The sequence below is a fragment of the Paramisgurnus dabryanus genome, chromosome 7, assembly GCF_030506205.2.
Source record: "Paramisgurnus dabryanus chromosome 7, PD_genome_1.1, whole genome shotgun sequence".
Lineage (NCBI taxonomy): Eukaryota > Metazoa > Chordata > Actinopteri > Cypriniformes > Cobitidae > Paramisgurnus > Paramisgurnus dabryanus.
The window spans coordinates 23,079,945-23,099,447 of record NC_133343.1 but is presented as its reverse complement, the minus strand read 5'-3'; the positions used below and the strand labels follow the sequence as shown (position 1 = coordinate 23,099,447).

The 19,503-nt window shown below is 36.2% G+C and overlaps 1 protein-coding gene across 1 annotated transcript; it reads right to left on the bottom strand.

Annotated features, from left to right (window-relative positions):
* Positions 1–2,014: 2,014 nt before the first annotated feature.
* il12rb2 (interleukin 12 receptor, beta 2a) lies at positions 2,015–18,292 on the bottom strand. Its single transcript, XM_065264914.2, has 16 exons — positions 18,163–18,292; positions 17,539–17,661; positions 16,783–17,031; positions 16,226–16,340; positions 15,909–16,081; positions 15,216–15,349; positions 11,443–11,584; positions 10,839–10,912; positions 9,792–9,990; positions 9,334–9,507; positions 9,120–9,218; positions 8,021–8,173; positions 7,738–7,875; positions 6,187–6,286; positions 6,012–6,099; positions 2,015–3,091 (listed from the first exon to the last, which is right to left on the bottom strand). The coding sequence occupies exons 2-16, from the start codon at positions 17,606–17,608 to the stop codon at positions 2,732–2,734; spliced, it is 2,268 nt and encodes a 755-aa protein (XP_065120986.2). The 5' UTR covers positions 17,609–17,661; positions 18,163–18,292; the 3' UTR covers positions 2,015–2,731.
* Positions 18,293–19,503: the final 1,211 nt, after the last annotated feature.

Sequence of the window (19,503 nt, the reverse complement as noted above, 5' to 3'; positions counted from 1 at the left end):
GCTGTTGTGTGGACTTTTAACTTTAAAGATGGACTGTTTGTTTTTTACTTATGTTGGGTTGTTTTAACCCATGGTTGGGTCATATACACTAGTCAACATTTAAAGTGGATAGAAAAACGACCTGTTCAAAATTTGAAGTATGCAAGGTTTTGATGCACTTAAAATGTTGACTAGTGTATAATGTTTATGGTTGGGTCATGTGCATGTTCTACTTATCCCAATGGTTTTTCCACTTTTGACTTAAGCATGTGTTGAAAAATAATCCAGCATTATTTATGCATTTGTATATGCACATAATTTAGTTCTGGCAGAATCGATTTTTTTCATATTTATTTCCGCAAACATTGAACGGAGGAATGGAAGCATTTTAGATTTCGCAAGCAAGACGTGTTGTGGCTTTTAATTTCTTTTTATTAATTACCCACTTGTAAACTGCTGTTCACTGTTCTTTTTTATTAATATAGTATGTGTATTAAATCTATATTCATTGAGTTGAATCGAGAATCGAGTATAAAAACCTACCCGAGAACCGGAATCGAAAATTTAATCGAGAATCGAAATCGAATCGATTTGATAGCTTGTGAATCGAAATCGAATCGATCTGGAACATCTGAATCGATACCCAGCCCTAGAAAGTATCAATTTTCAATTGCCCAAAATTAGGAATTTGTTTTAAAACCACCCACATATAAGTCTGTGTTTAGTATGTATGTATATTCACGTAAAAAATAAAGTACACTTGAATGTACAAAAATATATTTAAGTGGGGTCTAAAGCTATTTCATGCATTCTGGCTTATAAACACTGTTGAATAGGTGTATGCTAAACATTCAAAGTTTCAAAAAAGCACTTGGATGTATCTCTGAGGCGAATGCACTTTGTACAAGTTTCGGAAAGTTTTTTTTTAACATGAAAGATTCATAAGTAACAATCTTGCTTTATTTCTTTAATGGGCAATTTCAGTGCAGGAAGTACAGTGGAAGTCCTTATATGGGCTTGCAAACGCACACCGTTCAAGAGATGATATGAAATTAACGTCACCAGAGAAGTGTGTTGTTGTTGTTGTGAGGAAATTTAAGCATGTTCAGCTTCCCAAAGAACCTGTCATTATGGGAATAATGCATGTAGTTTTTTATCCGGAGTAACTTAGCAGCGGAGTTGTGCAAACTTATGTTTGTTCAACGCTAGATTTCTTGAAATGGGGTGATCCCAACCGGGCCACGAGTCGCAAAAGGTAAGTAAAACTGCATCAATTGTCTGTGTTTGGTTGGCAATCGTCTTGTATGAATTTAAAAGACATGAATATGTAGGCAATCATAAGTTGTCCATAGATAGTGGGATAATGTTAAAGTATAGTTTTACTTTGAGAGTAACTTGGTGCACTTGAAAAAAGATACTAAATGGTGTCTTAAAATAGTACACTTCGATGTTCTTAAGTTTATCTTAAGAAGTACTAAAGACTATTATTGTATATTAAATACATAATTAGTGCATGAAAACAGTACATTTACTAATTGTACTTAAAGGGACACTCCACTTAAAAAAAGCTCCCCTAGAGTTAAACTTTTTTTTCCATCCATTCAGTCGATCTCTGGGTCTGGCGGTACCACTTTTAGCATAGCTTAGCATAATCCATTAAATCTGATTAGACCATTAGCATCATGCTCAAAAATATCCAAAGAGATTCGATGTTTTCCCTTTTTAAAATTTTACTCTTCTGTAGTTATATTGTGTACTATGACAGACAAAAAAATGTAAAGTTGCGATTTTTTAGGCAGATATGGCTAGGAACTATACACTCATTCTGCCATAATAATCAAGGACTTTGCTGCCATAACATGAGGCACAATGATATAACGCAGCAGCCGAAAATAATCCCCTGCCATTGAAAGTTACTAAAGGGACTATTTCCGGCAGCGTAATATCATTGCGCCTCCTGCAGCCATGTTACGGCAGCGAAATCCTTGAGTATTATATAGGTGTCACTGGACAAAAAAAGGCACACAAGGGACCGTAAAAATAAAGAAATATTTATTCCTGAGTCTTCTTCAATGCTTTGACTTGAAAAGCTGACATGCGTTTATATTAAGACAGTATTTCATTCACATTTAATTTCATTAAATTAATCATATCCTCTATTTTAATAAAATATCTTCAATGAAACTTTGGTGAATGTATGTTTGTAGTGGGTCGAACATCCCGCATTGGAGTAAATATGAGTATTGCGCAATTGTCCTGAAGTATTGTATTGTGAGAGCTGGCAAGTTACATTGGTAAAGTGACAGTGTTGTAGTGGAAAGAATGGTTGTCTGTATAATACAGATCATTTTTTCATCAGTTACTTCTCCTTCCTTCTCATGAATTTTTCGTTCCACCCATCGAGTCTGTCAAACAAAGCTAGTTGTTTGTCTACGAAGTTTAGAAAAGCCGTGTGTCCCCTAAAACATGATACATAATACAGCAATTCATGTCTAGAGGGCTAAATCCATTGGCAGGCCATCTCCACCTCCATAAAATCGGCAGTCACTGGAAAATCCCTAAAACAGCCATACAAGTTTCTTAAAATGTCCAACTTGAGTCTGGCTTGCTGCAGATGTCTTAATAGACCCAGTGTATTGTGGTGTCTCCAAGCAGTCAACACAAAACTGTATTGAATTTCAGAGCTTTTTTTAGCACCCATACAAGAAGGTAAACAATAAACATATGGTCAAATCTTAATGCCCTCGAAAGATCACGTGCAATCCATAAATTCACTGCAGTTTATTATCACTGCATCAAGCTTCAGCTTTCCATTAGATAAAACCAATGGTTCAAGGAAAGGGTTGATGCATGGACGGAATCCAAATTCATCGAAACTCCTTTCCTCTTCGTCTTCCTCTTCCTCCTCGCCTCCACTTATTGCTCCTCGAGTGTAGATGTAATCCCCTGTAACGTCTGTGGTCCTGGTGATCTGGGTGGTATCAGAGGAGGTGGACTCTTGAGAGAAGCTCTTGATGTAGTTGCAGGTGAAGCCGGAGTGATAAGGGACCTCTTGTACCTCCATGATATCTGGATCCTCACTCATGCTGGAGTCACTTTGGTGATGCTGGAACTTTAGTTCACGTCAGTCGGTGAAGGGGTTAAAGATGTGAAACAATAAATCAATTAATTGAATTTAATCAATTACGTTTTCTGATTTTTACAGCATTTTAGCCTAAAATTCAGTGGCGGCTCGTGACTGCTCTTCTGAGGGGCGCAAATTCAAAATAAGTGTTCGAAGTGTCATGTGTGTTGCTTGCGTTTTCAAAATTTGTTTGTTGGGTCATGTGAATCATGTGCATCACGTGTTTTTTCTAAATAAGTGACTGCTGCACATGCGTCAAAAACGTTTATGATAAAAGAGACGCTCACATTCACAAAATACATGCAAGACACTCCCTTAACATTAAACTCTGATTACGCATGAGATTATGCGAGTATCTGGCAAACGTGAGCGTCTCTTTTATCATAAACCCTTTAGAGGCGTCTGCAGCAGGCACTTATTTTGACAACACACGTGATGCACATAGGTTCAACGCGCAGAACATATATTTTGAAATTACGAAGCACAGACATGTTGTGATGAACTTCGCATCGTGCGCCCTCAAAAAAAGAAGTCACCGGCCGCCACTGCGAAAATTCTATATAAATGTTTGTTTTAATATAAGAATGTTGTCTTTATACCTTACATCATTCCAAACGCAAGTGTCTTTACATTTTCTATACAAAAGACATATGTGACCCTGGACCACAAAACCAGTAATTTTTGGAGATTAAGATTTATACATCATCTGAAAGCTGAAAAAGCTTTCCATTGGTGTATGCTTTGTTAGGATACGTTGAGATACAACTATTTGAAAATCTGAGGGTGAAAAAAAACTAATTAATGAGAAAATCGCTTTTAAAGTTGTCCAAATGAAGTCCTTAGCAACACATATTACTAATGATAAATACATTTTTGATATATTTATGGTAGGAAGTTCAAATAATATCTTTATAAAACATGATCTTTGCTTAATATCCTAATGTTTTTTGGCAATAATTAATTAATTGGCTATTGCTACAAATATACCTGTGCGACATAACTGGTTTTGTGGTCCAAGGTCTCTGAAGTAATTGAGAAACAGACTATTTTGATGTGTTATTTACTGAACATCTTCACTGTAACTGAAATGAGAGTTGAGTACATAATCTCAGATTTTCTAAAATAAAATATTTAACATTTTAAAATGTGTATACTAACTGGGCTGCACAATACTGAAGAAATGTGCATATATGTGATAACTAGGTAAATAACGTGCTGTACAATATGCAATACAATAATGCTTTAGGTTTGTTTCACATTCTTTCTGGATCTTTTTAAAGTATTAAAGGGATAGTTCACCCAAAAATAAAAATTGTCATCATTTGCAGACGTTAGATCGGGGAGGAGATACTGATATGAAACGTAAATCAGGGAAACTTGGATTTTCACTTTAGACTCTTTTTCCCTGTTTTCACAAAGGCTTAAGGCTAGTCCTAAACTAAAACACATGTTTGAGCTGTCTCAACTGAAAATAACGTGCACTGACACATCTTAAAATAAGCCAGTGCCATAAATTTTTTCTCACAATAAACACCAGTAATGCTTTTCTAAGGCAACTTAGGCCTATTTCTGGCTTTAGCTAAATCAGGAGCCTCAATTATTAAGCATGCGTACAGACAGATTTGATCATAAAGTGTGCGTACGCAAAAATCCATGGCAAAGTCCAACTTTTTGATGTGGACAAGTGCTTTGCGACACGTCAGGGTCTGAGAAGACGTACGCACTTTGCTTGTCTGATTGTTGCAGGTTTTTGGAAAATAAGCAAGGGTTCAAACATTGACAAGCGCTCTTTTATATGTCTATGACATTAAATAGGCATTGTTTAAAGGCGGAGATCCGAAAATGCTCAGCTGCGCACAAGTTCAAGATCATTTGCGATTTATTGATTTCACATCTAAAAAAAGTAGGATGGTTTCTAGGCAGCATTTTATAAATGAGGCCCCAGGCCTTTTTCCAAAGAACTTAATCAAGAAAGTTTTCATTCTGCAAAGTTTTCATTCTTGTCTTTCATTTTTTGTTTTTCTCTTAATCCTGTTAGGAAGCCACTTGCATAATCCATAAAATAAAAGAAAAACAACTGTTACTGGAAGTAAATGTGTATAAAACTAAATGTGGGGTTATCCTAGTCCCTGACTAAAATGCATGTTTGAGCCGCCTTAATTTAAAAACATCTTGACATATCTTAACATACACCTGTGTCATGGTCTCAAGATGCATACCAGTATTGTTTTTTGTAAGGTATGTTTGAAAAAACTAAAATGTCCTTCAGTCCTGCGTAGTCGTCGGGCCTCATTTAATAAATGCTGCGTAGAAACGATCTTACGATCATTTATCAAAAATGTGTACGTGTGATTCATAAACCGAACTTATGCGCAGGAAACGTGCATACTCCTTTCTTTCAGATGTGACATTATACATCACAAATGATCTTGAACTTGTGTGCAGCTGAGCAGTTTTAAACCTACGCCTTTAAACGATGCATAATTAATGCCATAGACATATAAAAGAGCGCTTGTCAATGTTTAAACCCAATTTCGAGCAGCAAGAATGCCATATATTTCCAAAAACCTGCAGCAATCAGACAAGCTCAGACCCTGACGTGGCGCTAAGCACTTTCCCACGTCAGACAGTTTTTATAAATATGGACTTTGCCATGGATTTTTGCGAACGCACACTTTACGACCAAATCTGTGGGTACGCACGCTTTATAAATGAGGCCCGTGGATTAATCTAAACCCTGTCCGGGAAACTGCCCCAATGTCTAATGAAGGCCTGGTGGCTGAAACGTCACTGGTAAGAAAAGTCTAATTCTTTTCTTGAAAGAGAGTGGGCGTTGCAGCATTTTGTCATTAAGTGCAAAAATGCTGTCTAACCAGTTTTTTTTAATATGACATTTGCATGCATTTACCTGGTCAACGACATATTCCCTTGCACATTTGCTGTTTGCTGGATCAGGAATAACTGTAGGGAGCAGACACTGGCAACACCTTAGGAATCTATGGCAAAAATACAAACATAGGAATGTCTGAGCACATAAACAAAGCCTGTCTCTGTTCGATCCAAAACATACTGCCATTTCTTACCTTTTCTGGACAGATGAGAACTGACAGACGCACAGAATAATGAGGCAGATGAGAAGAACGGTTCCTCCGGCTAAGATCACGAGTGACAATAGTTTTTCAGCTGAAAGATTAAAGTATAATTAGTTCTATATTAAACAGAATTACAGGTTTCAACCGAGAAGCAAAATAATGGCAAAAATTAGTTGAGGTCGGTTAAAGGCGGGGTGCATGTATTTTGAAAAACACTTTGGAAAACGGAGTCAGCCGAGTACCAAAGCACACTTGTAGCCAATCAGCAGTAAGGGCCATGTCTAGTAACCTAATCATTGCCTGGGTTGCGTATATGTGTGGGGCGGGTCTATCAAAAGAAGGTCCAGATTCTATTGGGGTAGGGGTGTGTTTGTTAAGGTGATTTCAAATGTCAACATTGGCTTTCAGAGATCATGCACCTCGCCTTTAACTATGCATGACACCATTAAAGATCCAGTGTGAGTTTTTTTAGCAGCATCTAGTGATGAGATTGCTTATTGCAACCAACAGCTCAGTCCACAGTTCACCTCTTAAAGAGACACTCCACTTTAAAAAAAAAATATACTCATTTCCAGCTCTCCTAGAGTTAAACATTTGATTTTTACTGTTTTGGAATCTATTCATCTGATCTTCTGGTCTGGCAGTACCACTTTTAGCATAGCTTAGCACAATCCATTGAATCTGATTAGACCATTAGCATCACTTAAAAAATAACCAAAGAGTTTCGATATTTTTCCTATTTAAACCTTGACTCTTCTGTAGTTAGATTGTGTACTAAAACCGACAGAAAATTAAAAGCTGTGATTTTCTAGGCTAGGAACTATACTCTCATTCTGGCATAATAATCAAGGACTTTGCTGCTGTAACATGGCAGCAGGAGGCGCAATGATATTACACAGTGCCCAGAAATAGTCCCCTGCTATTGAAAGTTAATAAGGGGACTAGTTTCGGCTGCTGCGTAATATCATGAGCATACAATGAGCGCGATGCTAAATGGTCTAATCAGATTCAATGGATTGTGCTAAGCTATGCTAAAAGTGGTACCGCCAGACCCAGAGATCGGCTGAATGGATTCCAAAACTGTAAAAATCAAATGTTTAACTCTAGGGGAGTTGGAAAATTAGAATATTTTCAAAAAAAGTGGAGTGTCCCTTTAATTTTGTAATGCATATTGAAGCTAAGGTAGCCGTCACAGAACACACATGTTGTCGTCTGAGACAACATAGGGACGAAACGCACTCAACTGTACAGTTTGTCTGTTAAGGGCTATTGTAGAAACCTGACAGCAATTTCCATGTAAGGGGACCTGCGGTGTATGTTGAATAAAACCGCTTATTCTTAGTTAATAAAAGCGATACAGTTCATTATGTAAGGTCTTTATACAGCACTGATAATATGGTTATGTATATTATATTGCTTTTCTGTCTAAAAGTCCCACATTACATCTTTAACAAGAGTTATAATTGACACACCCATGATCACACTGAATAAAAGCGTCTGCTAAATTCATAAATGTAAATGTTGTTCTGAGCAAAAACTTACAGTCTGGTAGTGTGCAAAATGGAAGGTCACTTCCTTTGGGTCCCTCCCCAGCATCTGTCCAGGCAGTCACCCACAGGTTATAACACTCTCCTGGTGATAAACCACTGATGGTATATTGTGTCTTTGTATACTCCACACCTACAATTACAGTCAAGTAAAGTCACTTTATGGATCCTTGTTTAGCATTATGGAAACATCCAATGCAGAATTATCTAGAATGACATTTTCACCTATTAGGCGCCACCACCATATTTGTTTAATGCAAGCTAAAAATGTTACTTACTGAAATGTTCAATACTTCCGTTCAACTTGTTCAGGTAGATGCTATATCTTCTCAAACACCCTCTGATCTTATCTTGAGGGATTGTAGACCATTTCACTTCCAAACTTTCGCTCTTCTTCGAGCTTTGTTGGGGAACTGGACCCTGTTCTGGAACTGGGAAGATAAATATTTACTTTAGGCTTATTATCAACAAAAACTGTGGCTCAACTGAACCAGACAAATGTATTTTGAATCAATAAAGAAAGTTTTTTTCTGGAGATACATTTAAAATTTTCTTTAAGTGAGCAAAAATGCTTCTAAATATGACATTTAGGGCTGTCACAATGATTAAATAATCATCTCATTGTGATTGTTTGACCTCATCGCTATGATTTCAAATCACCGCAATGATTGCACATCTCTCTAAAAAACACAAGGGGGAGCTGCAGCATCAAACGAGCCAGTATTAGATGACACTCTTTAACTTACCGTGTAACACGAAACATTGCAAAGCCATTCAATACAGTGGGGAAAAACTGAATTTTAAGAAATGCTGCCAGACATTTTAATAAGCAGTATGAACTGCCAGGTAAAACATATATTTCCAAAACAGCAATTTCAAATTTAGGTAAGTGAAGGATGCTATTCTTAAGAATCTTTAAGGAATGGATTTTGCAGCCTCTACAGACATGTGGTCCAGTACTTATATGACCTCAGTAGGATTGGCTACTTTTTAAGGCCTGTTTTGATATAGTCAGTTTATTTTGATTGCATTTTTATTTTCAGGTATTTTTCAGACACTTTATTGTGTTTATTTCTTATGAAGAATTTTTAGTTTTTGAAAGATATCTTCATTAAATAATTACTTTTAAATACGTGTTATGTGTATTAATATTTACTGCCAGGTAAACCTTGCAAAATATTGAATTTAAATAATCACAACAATGTGTGAAAATTATAAACAAAAACAATCATGAGAATTAAATGTTAAAGCAAGGCAGACAATTAATCTGCATAACCGTCACAATTTATTACGCAATTAACCGTCAGCCCAATTATATAATCGTGACATCCCTGATGACATTCCTTGATTTTTATAGACTGATTTCAAGCCACCAACCTGACTGCCATGTGGATATGCCTTGAATGGATGCCACTGCAGGACCATTTGAGCGGAGAGCGGTAACTGCACCGTGATAGCATTTGTGAGGTTGGAGACCTGTACAGACACCAATAAACAACTTCAAATCATTCACAGAAGAATATTACACAGATTAATGAGCAAAATTATTCAATTGGTTACTAGCTTTAACATGACATCACTTTAAACTTGCCTGTAACTTCAATTGAGGTATTCATCACTCTAATCCACGAAAGCTTTTCTTTTTCTCCAACTGCATACCAGTGTACCACATACTCAGTTTTATGGCCGGCAATAGCAAGCTCTGGCCAGGAGAGGGCAATACTATCATTTGAGAGAATTTGTGACTCAACATCTAAAACCGAATCTAAAAAAGAGAAACACAATAGATTATTTAACTTTATTTGCCTCATGAATGAAACCTAAATGAAAATTGAAACCAAATTGAAAATTGGCTAAACCTGCACTGTAAATAAAATGCAGCATTTAGTTTAAACAACTTAATTATGCAAGTTGACATAACTTAGAAAAACAAGTTGAAATTGTTTAACTTAATTTGTCAAGTAACATAAAAATATATATTGATTTGATATAATTTTTACTGTGTAAGTTAAGCTACATGGCTAAAAATTAATGAATAAATAGCCTTACCTGGAAAGCGTAGGTTAATAAATTTGGCAGGTGATTGACCCTTTGAGTTAATGGCAGATACTGAGACAGAACAGGAACTGCAACAGATGAGTCGATTCGTAATGTTTGCATCTAAAATGGTTAAGTTCCTCTTCTTCTCCACCTGGACACTTATTTTATATCTTAGAATTTTTCCCTTGGCTTCCGATTTGCTCAATTTCTAAAACATAAAGTATTAAGACTTTATAATATAGTATATTAATTTTTTAATTGTTTAGTTTAAATACCAAAAGTATTGCAAAAATGTCCTGACAGAAGAAAAGGGTTAGCTATATTTGTGCTATAATTTTCTGTTTGAAATTTTAAATCATCCTTATTAATGTAAAATCATTTTGAGTATTGTAAGTCTAAATTATAGATAGGAAACGGAATATAGTTTTAATTGTCCATTTTAGTCTATGATGTTATTATTCACAGTTGTGTGCTACATTCGCATATATTCATTAAAATCTGACACAATAGTCATCTTATGGCCTTGACATATTGAGTTACAGCGAAAATCAAAATGCAAATGATTTCCTTTGAACATCAAATTAATCCAAAACAACTCCCTGTACATTAATTTTCTAATAATGAATCATATCTAATGAATCAGTGTTGGTTCGGTTTAATTCATCTGAATGCATGCATCCTTAACATCTAACGAACTGTGACCGAGTCAAGATCTTAACATCACAAAGCAACACCTCTGAAAGACTGAGTTCTCAAATCCATCATTTCCTCTAAGCCCCTGCTCGATTTTTGTAAACTGAAACTTTAACGTCGGCTATCTTTTGGTTTCAGGCTAACACTGTTTGGGAAGATGCAATTCACACCATGCAACCACTTGCTGGGCGGTGGTTTGACCTTTAAGGGCCTGCGTAAGTAAAGGGTGAGAAGGGATGGTGTAACGTATTGTCCATATCGTACATGCCCCTTAAACTAAACGACTTGTGCAGGTCATGAATAAATCCAATGTTGTCATTAAAAGAAGGAAAATGTAGTCTGGTTGGTGAAGTGTTCACTTGCCTTCCAAAATATTCTGAAACAGTTTTTAGATTTTATCTCCTGCATGTACCAGACATCAAGTTCCGTGTCAGGAGCTAAAAAAAGAGACGATGCCAAATTAATAACAAAAAAAAAATGTTCATAACCAGTCTTGCTCTTGTGTAGCATGTCAGTTAAGCATAATATCTACCATATATTTCTACATTTTTTATTTATACTTTGTGAATTGTCACAGTTATTTCCCCAAAATGAGCAATATATTTAGTATCTATTTCTCAACAATGTCAAGCAATTAAAAGTTTATCCAAAGAGATAATTTACCGCTATATGTCAGTATTAGTAACTTAACATTATAAACTTGCTGTATGCCTATATGACACAGGTTCTCTTTGATATACGTTTGCATCTTCAAAGAGTAACGTCACCATCGTGATGTTATCTTACACCATCATAATTCTAAAGAACTCTTGCCAGAAAACTATGTTCATTTGATGCCCTTTTCAATTTTTTACATCTTTACAAGCAAATAACTACAGATGCATGCAAACTATCTATATATCTTTAGAATACACAATCATCAAAGGTACTTATGAGCAATGTACTGTACAGTTAGGTCTTTACTTACCTTCCTCTTTGGTTTCTGCTTCTTTTTCCAGACTCCAGTCACTCCATAGGCCCACTTCACGATTGATTTTTCTCCTGATCCGGAACTTGTATGTGGTATATGGGTGCAAGGATGATACGTTTAAAATTGGCTCAGCGCCTGTCTGTTTAAGAGAGACAACAGAATGTTTACATGCACAAATTTTCTGTTAATCCAACCGATTGAAGGTTACAACAATACAGTTTACATGCACTCTAAACATTCCAATCTGATTTAAATGTTCGTTTACAAGTACATTCTATAGAATCCAAAGAGGTGGAATAATTTGCCTTTGCATATTAGAGAATCACGTACGATAACAATTTTTAAAAGCCGACTGAAGGCTCATTTTTTACATCTTGCCTTTCAGCCGGAAGTGTGTTGAGCTGCCCGTTGTATGTTATGATTTGTGTCTATATGGTGATATCGATTTTTAGTTTTTTATTAATTTATTATCTCGGCTCACGCTGTTTTTCTTTTCTTTTCCCCTGTTTTCTATGTATATTGTACAGCACCTTGGTCAACATACCCTGTTGTTTTAATAGTGCTTTATAAATAAATGAAATGAAAAAAAAATGAAATCCGAACCAATGCCTGTGCAAGCGCAAAGCCAGGGTTGCCAGATTCACGTATCAAAACCATCCCAATGGACATTTAAATTTTCCCAAAAGCATCACAATGATTGTCCACAGCCCAAATATCAATAACTAATCAATGAAATCCTTTAATTTTTAACCAGCAAAAAAACCCTGTGGAGACTTTTTGAACAGTAGCCCAAATCTGAACTCGAAAAAAAGCAGAGGACTTGGCAACGCAGCGCACTACATTTCTGGTCGAGTTTGCTATATCTCTGGATATATGTACAAAGTTGAGCAAATATAGTTTTTAAATACAGACAATTTTCAAAAGGCACAATGCTATTTTATTTCTTTATGTAGCCAAATGTTACGAATGTAGCCTAGACATGAACGCTGCAGAATGTACAGTGCGTGACAGCGGGTGAGTCCGTTAACTTAATAATGCGTGTTGCCATAATTACATGTTTCTGTGACGAGAATCGTGTAATAGATAAATATGAGGTACATAAATATAAGATGTGAATAATTGTTCTGCGCATGTGCACAATGTATTTTTGCATCCGATTGAGAAAATACCGCGATTCACGCTTTTCTCCTGCCGATCGGATCACAGAGATCGGACTACACCACCCCCTTCAATACGATTGAAATTTGCATACGATCAACCTCAATCGTATTGATTAAGGTGTTTACGTGAATGCTTTCAATACAAATTATCCATCAATACGATTACAAACAGATTATTTGGTTGCATATAAACAAAGCTACCGTATTTTCTGGACTATTAGTCACACTTTTTGCATAGTTATAGAAACTTATATATTTCAGGTCAGGTGCGAGTTATACATCAAAATTATTTAATATGAACCAAGAGAAACCATTACATTATCTACAGCCGTGAGAGACGGCCGTCTAATCAACAAACAGAGGGTGGGCTGAGAGCCGTGACGTAGACGCTAAGCGCCGAATGTATGGTTGTAGTTTGTAGTGGACATGTAGGTACAGAAAGCTATTTGCTCTGTTGTGGAAAACCGGCACTTGCCAACTTAAGCCCGAACAAGAAAAGTGTTTGTTAAACATTTTGAATGGAGATTATGTTGTTGCCCTACTCCAGACAGGTTTTGGGAAAAGTTTAATTTATCAACTATTACCGATCGTCAGTGAGAAACTGTGTGCAGCACTGCTTGACGTGCACAACGATCGAGAAATCATGTAAGGGAATTTCATTGTTCACAGTTAATGGTGGAGGACTCATGGGCAAACATTCTTTGGTGACATTCCTGATTAACCAGAAAATAAGGTAGGAAGATTTAATTCACATAATGGTTATGGCTGTCTGGTGGAAGAGTTTGAGAGGAGAGAGGGGCGTTCCTCCACTTAGACGTGAGTTGAAAGACACCGTGTTCAACTAGTTCTGGCCCGATTTACTTTACATAATCTGCAAAAGTCGTTCATAGCCATGTTAACTCTGGTATTTGATCGATGTGTTTGTTTTCACATCATACGTATGTTTTAGAGCAGATATTCGCACATCACATCATATACGCACATCATATTCAAACGTTATGTGATTGGCTTACATTTAGACCAATGATTTTAAACTTCAGACAAGCCCCTCCCTCGAGATGGAAAACGATTGTCAATTATGCCCAGCCAGACTCTGTCTATGAAGCGAAGCAAAATAGCAGAGGATGGTATTACCAGGCTTGTCATGTTAATTTAGCCTATTCAGCCTCCCAGGTATGTTCTGTATGCTATTGTGTATTATGTAAATAACTGTTAATGTTACGTTAACATACGGACATCTATTTAGCCTGCTGTTCTGTGCTATTGTTTAGTTGAATAACTTGCCTTTCCAGATTAAATGTCTGTTCTTCGGCTAGGATTTTGTGAAATAATTTTCTCAATAAACGCGACGTATAGTCCAGTGTGACTTATATGTTTTTTCCTCTTCAAAACATATTTTTGACTGATGCTACTTATAGTCCAGAAAATACGGTAATATGATTACACACTGATTTTTGGTTGCATGTAAACATAGCTAAAATCCAACCATCTTTCCAACCAACCATTGTTATATACTATACTCTCTTGCTAAGTATAAAGATAGAAATCTCGATGTGGACAATAGTCTTTTTGTCATTGTAATTCCTGTGTCCATCATTTTTTAAGGAATTGTTGTGTAATATCTGCGCCATTAATGGCACCAGATTAGCAAAATAATAATTGTTTTCAAATACTCCAAAGTTTTAAATACTCCATCTACCAAAAGTTCTCAAACTTTTCGGCTTCTGCCCCCCCCCCTTGTGTAGGCTGCATCCCTTAACGACCCCCCCCCAAAAAAAAGTATGACATAAAACAATCTCAAACTTAAGATTTGAATTACACAAGATATATTAAATTATACAATCTAGTGCCTTACTTTTCTTAAGTTTAATTGCACAGAATATATGATGAATTCATGCATTTTTAAAAATATAATAAAACTGGGGCAACATCGTAGGTTAAGCCAATTTTATGTCCTGTCCAGTGTCTGTTTTGTGCCGCTGTACTCATTTGACCTTTTACCACAAAAAGTTTTGTCACACCCATTTTTCCAATGTAATACAACAGGATCTTTACAAAGCGTCTACATTCGTGTTTTCTATCAAACAAGCAACAGGATGATGAAAATATTTTGGAAATAAATTCATTCATATAAAATAATCAAAATACAAACTGTGGGAAAAGACGCAAGTCGGTGGTTTAGTTTCCTAATGATAAGAAGAGAGAAAAAACCCTTTCTTGACATTTCATGCTCCAGTTTTGAGTCATCATGGAGGGCTTGTGGTCTGACAACCAGACTAATCTGTGAGGTTTTGTGGGTTTTGCCTGTGTCATCATGTTTGAGACTCTGTGTTCTATCTTTACCAATACCAACTTTACCAGACCAGATAATAGATAGATCTGTAGATAAATGAAGTGGGTTGGCTATGATATTGTAACTGAAGGTTTGATCAAGAGCACTTTTTTACATCCGGCTTGACGGACACGTTCCTAGAGCGCAGTTGTTAAAGCATTGCCCTACTACACATAATGATGAAATATATATCATGAAAGCATTTAAAGTTGCTTTGGATGAAAGTTTCTGCAAATGCATGAATGTAAATGATAACATTTTAGAATCAGAAGTTGTACCTGGAGGCTTCCCAAGATCTGATTTTCTACTTTATATTGGACTTCGACCAAGTTCATGCTGTGATTGTCTGTGTGTAGGTGGCACCGTCGGGAGAAACAGTCAATGTGAGTAATATTAGGCCTTGAGGGTTTAACTGTAAAAAAACACAGAGTAGAACAATTTACCCTTTTCTCTCCACTGTATTTTTTGCAACTGAAATACATAGTGTGCAAAAATCTATAAAGGTGACCCATTTTTTTTTTTTACATTTGGAATGCCCCAACCCATAACATCCTCTCCTAAGGTGTAAGCAGATAAAACAAGTGATAATTAATGCAAAATTTTATGTTAATCCAAGTTTCTGTCCTAAGCAACAGTAAATTTGGTCTGCTGCTTGATTTTAATTTCGGTGGTTACCCACTGGGTGGGTTGCCCACCATATAGAAACATGCATAAGGAGGAGAGGTTAATTGTGGAAATTTCACACTTTAAAAAATGAAAACTATAAAAAGCACACTGCCTGGAGCAAGTTTATGTGCTTCAGCGTTGCATTGTACAACTTTTTTGCTTAAGGTTGATGGAAAATTGCACACCTGGTTAGAATACAATGTACTGTAATACAATTTCTCTGTAATGCAACCATTTTTAATATTGAATGATGCAAAACATGCAGGGTATAATTAAATAAATTCTGTCAATTTGCATTTCTTTACCTATGTTTCTGAGGGTAAAGTTGTGGGGACCTGAGACCTTTGATCCCAGACTATTAGAGACATTAAGTGTCAAGCTGAGTTGCAACATCGAACCACGGATGGGGAATGTAGAGAAACAAAGTCCTGTTGAGCTCATCACACTGCTGTAACTGAGGAGATGCCCATCATATACCCTAAAAAAGAAATATTAGACCATCGTATTGAATTCCAGAATTCACCGTAAGAGAAAGTCATTTTCAAGTGTGTTTGCTCTTGTTTGTGTAATATGATCAGAGATCCTTATTGGAATGGTGATTTGATAATTCTTATGAACTAACCATAACTGACATATGGTCATAATTTTGGTTTCTCTTCCTATTTTCCAAGTGCATGTGACATTGCCATATTCTGTTTTTCGTACGCAGGTCAGGTTTTCTGGAATGTCTGGTGGATCTGAAAGAAACGTACACATGGATTTGGTTAAAAACATTACTTTGAATGATATACGGGAAGCTAAGTACTTTTTTTTAACACATTTGTCTACTTGCCCAACTAACTTTAGGACACCTGTCATGGTTCTGGTTTCAGATGACATGAAACTTCTCAAGCCCTTGTTTACCTCTCATTTTATATTTTTGCATTTTTTCGAGCTTGTGGAAGCCAGATGCTTAAGACAAATTTGACAGTATATATGTCTGGCTTTTTCATTTGTATTTTTGGATAAAACATGCTTTCAGTATGCTTTCACATTGAGAAATTTCTATCTGATGTAATCTTGCACACTGATAATGTATCTCAAAATATTTCTTTGACATTTAAAAAGTAAATAAATCCTGAATTCCTATGATGATTATAATCTTGAATAAAGACATATTCCTGAAAGAAAGTTGCTTACATCCTGGAGTGATGTCAATTCCACATGGCTCTGGGTCTTCCTTGCATCTGCAGGTGAAGATGCTCAATTCTGTTACATCCTTGACATCCACAGACACCTCATTTAAACTGGACGACTGTTTATTTTTAATTTCTTCATTGTCTCGAAAAATTATTTGTGTGCATGTTTTGCTAAAGACACAGGAGACTGTTAAATTGGACCCTACGAGGACTTCTTTGCCTATGTTTGACAGGGCAGTGCACACTGGTTCTGCAAGAACACAGAAAACATACATAAACATAAATTTAAGCTTTAATTAAAGTAAAATGATGAAAAATTCAAATGTATGTAAATGCAACATACATATAACAATTCTATTATGCCATAATTACACCATTGTAATAAATAAATAAATCAAAATGCAATATGCATGGTTGAAAATGGTTTCTAATATTACAAATACAATTATGAACCATCAGTTGTTACCCACATCATTTTAAAATGATTTGTGTAATGTCTTTGGGCCTTATTCCAGTACAAATAAATGATGTTATTCTTTCCAATTTGCCAGATAACATCGCCCCAGAATAACACATCACATTACAAGAAATACCCACGAAGACCAATAGAGTTTCCAGTAAAACCAATACAACTCCCAATGTAACCATCAAATCCATTAGAATTTCTGTGATGCTTTTAATTTTTTTAAGCAAAAGCATGTATTCATCTCGTACTGGTTTCAGAGTCACATTCGTAAATATATAAATAATGTCATACTTTCTTGTGCACCTGCCATCAGGAAGAAAGGAAAAGTGACGAGCATCAGCCACGCACATTGAGAAGACATCGGGCTCAGTTCTCCAGCTCATACAAACTCACAAAGTTAAACCTCTTCGTGCTCTGCAGGAAAACAATTAACACGTATATTTTTGACATTGCCTACATTGTTTATTTCTATTTGTGAAATTCAGGTCTCTAGCATGTTAAAACACTCAAGAGAGGCCCCTGGAACCGTCCGTTTTACTACTTTACTGGGTGAAATTGTTTAGTCACACTTCATTTTACAGGGTTTTTGTAAAACGTTCAATGTATTTACTAAATCATACATGATTACACGCAACTAAACCAAACCCTATAGTACGTCTTGTTAATAACTGTAATATTACTTATTTAATATATTAATATAACAAAAACACATTCAAACAAAATGTACCCACATGCTCATATAAAAAGTGTAACTGTAAACTCTGTAACGTTAATGTGTACATATTAGGCTTTAGTCAGCTTCAGTCAGAACAATGGTAGATCTGGCGGTGTCTACTTTATATTAAACTAGAACTTCTCTAAGCGAGAAAAGAACAGAATGTCGAAAATTTGGGATAAACACAGCCTTACACTTACCCCTGCCCATGGGACAAAAATGTTGAGTTTGGTCATTTGTGCTAGTTGCGGGTTTTAATGTGACAGTAGATCCGTCCCTGTAACGCTTCAAGCACATCTCCTGTACAATTGTACTACTCGCGATGCTGCGCAGACCCATCTGCGTATGACATTAAAATACCGCGTGAGCGGTTCGACGGTTAAACAGGGCTTTCGAATCGCTCTCGCGGTATTTTGACGTCATGAGCCGCTAGGTCTGCGCAGCGTCGCGTGGTATTGAACACGCCTCTCTCTCTCTCTCTCTCTCTCTCTCTCCCTCACTCTGAGAGAATTATGAAGTGAGAGGGCAAGACCGCTTGCGTGAGTTGAAATGAGTAATGTCATGCACTTTGTGTACAGTTGAGCTGAAAATGTTTCGTTAAAAATGTGTCATGTTTTGTTTGGGTTCGATAATTACCAAGTCTGTTAAAATAGCACTTAAATAAAACTTAACAACATTAGATGAGCGAGCTGCACAGTAGTCGAACGTAAAACAACAACAACAGCGTTTCACATTGCACCATACGTCATTGGAAACCCCAGATATAAAACAAAAATACATTTTTGCTTAGTACATATGATCTGAGGAACAAAGTGAAGCAATGGATTCCTACAGGTTTATTTTTAGGTTAAACAATAGTATTGCTTTCAAACAAAGTTTCCCCTAGGGAAAACTAGAATGTTACTAGAAAGCATATCATGTCATTCGTTTCTTTACGACTTCAAAGGATAAAATTGTAACAATATTTGCAATTTTTGAAATTATTTTTTTTTAACACATAATTTGGGTCTCTAGAATCCAAAACAATAAAGCAAACTGCAACAAATGTAAGTTAGGTTACCTTTCAGAGGTAGTTTTCTCTCAGACTTATGTAAAATATGTTTTGCGGTCTTGCATTATAAGGCTTAACATAAACTTACTAAATATGCATGTTACTTGACAGATTTGTAGCATTTGTTCTCTGGATCAGAATCATTAAAAGCAAAATACATGCCTTTTTAAGGTCAGGCAGCCCCTGAGTCCCCACATATTTATCTCATCTTGTGTCATCAATACCACAATAACAAAGTGGAATTTTGCAATGATATCATGTGTATAAAGTTCAACACGTGCTGCAAATAAGCTGACACCGTTTCTTGACATGTTCAACTGTGTTCTGAAGAGTGGCATGAAAACTTTCTCAGGAAGTTTTAAAAACAGCTTTGCGGTGCAGCTGTCTCTGCAAGGCAAGATGGTGTGTAACTGTGTACACACATGAACCTCTTGGGACCCACTGGCTAATTGCACATGACATGGTATAAATAACCTAGTCAGATAATGGT

Bases quoted from the DNA above. Each gene is read 5' to 3' on its own strand.
- il12rb2 (XM_065264914.2), bottom strand. From the start codon at position 17,608: ATGTCTTCTCAATGTGCGTGGCTGATGCTCGTCACTTTTCCTTTCTTC. The intron at 17,032-17,538 runs GTATGACATTAT...GTGTTCTTGCAG, and splicing joins GATGGCAGGTGCACAAGAAA to AACCAGTGTGCACTGCCCTG. The intron at 15,350-15,908 runs GTAAAGAAATGC...GTTTTTTTACAG, and splicing joins CTTTACCCTCAGAAACATAG to TTAAACCCTCAAGGCCTAAT.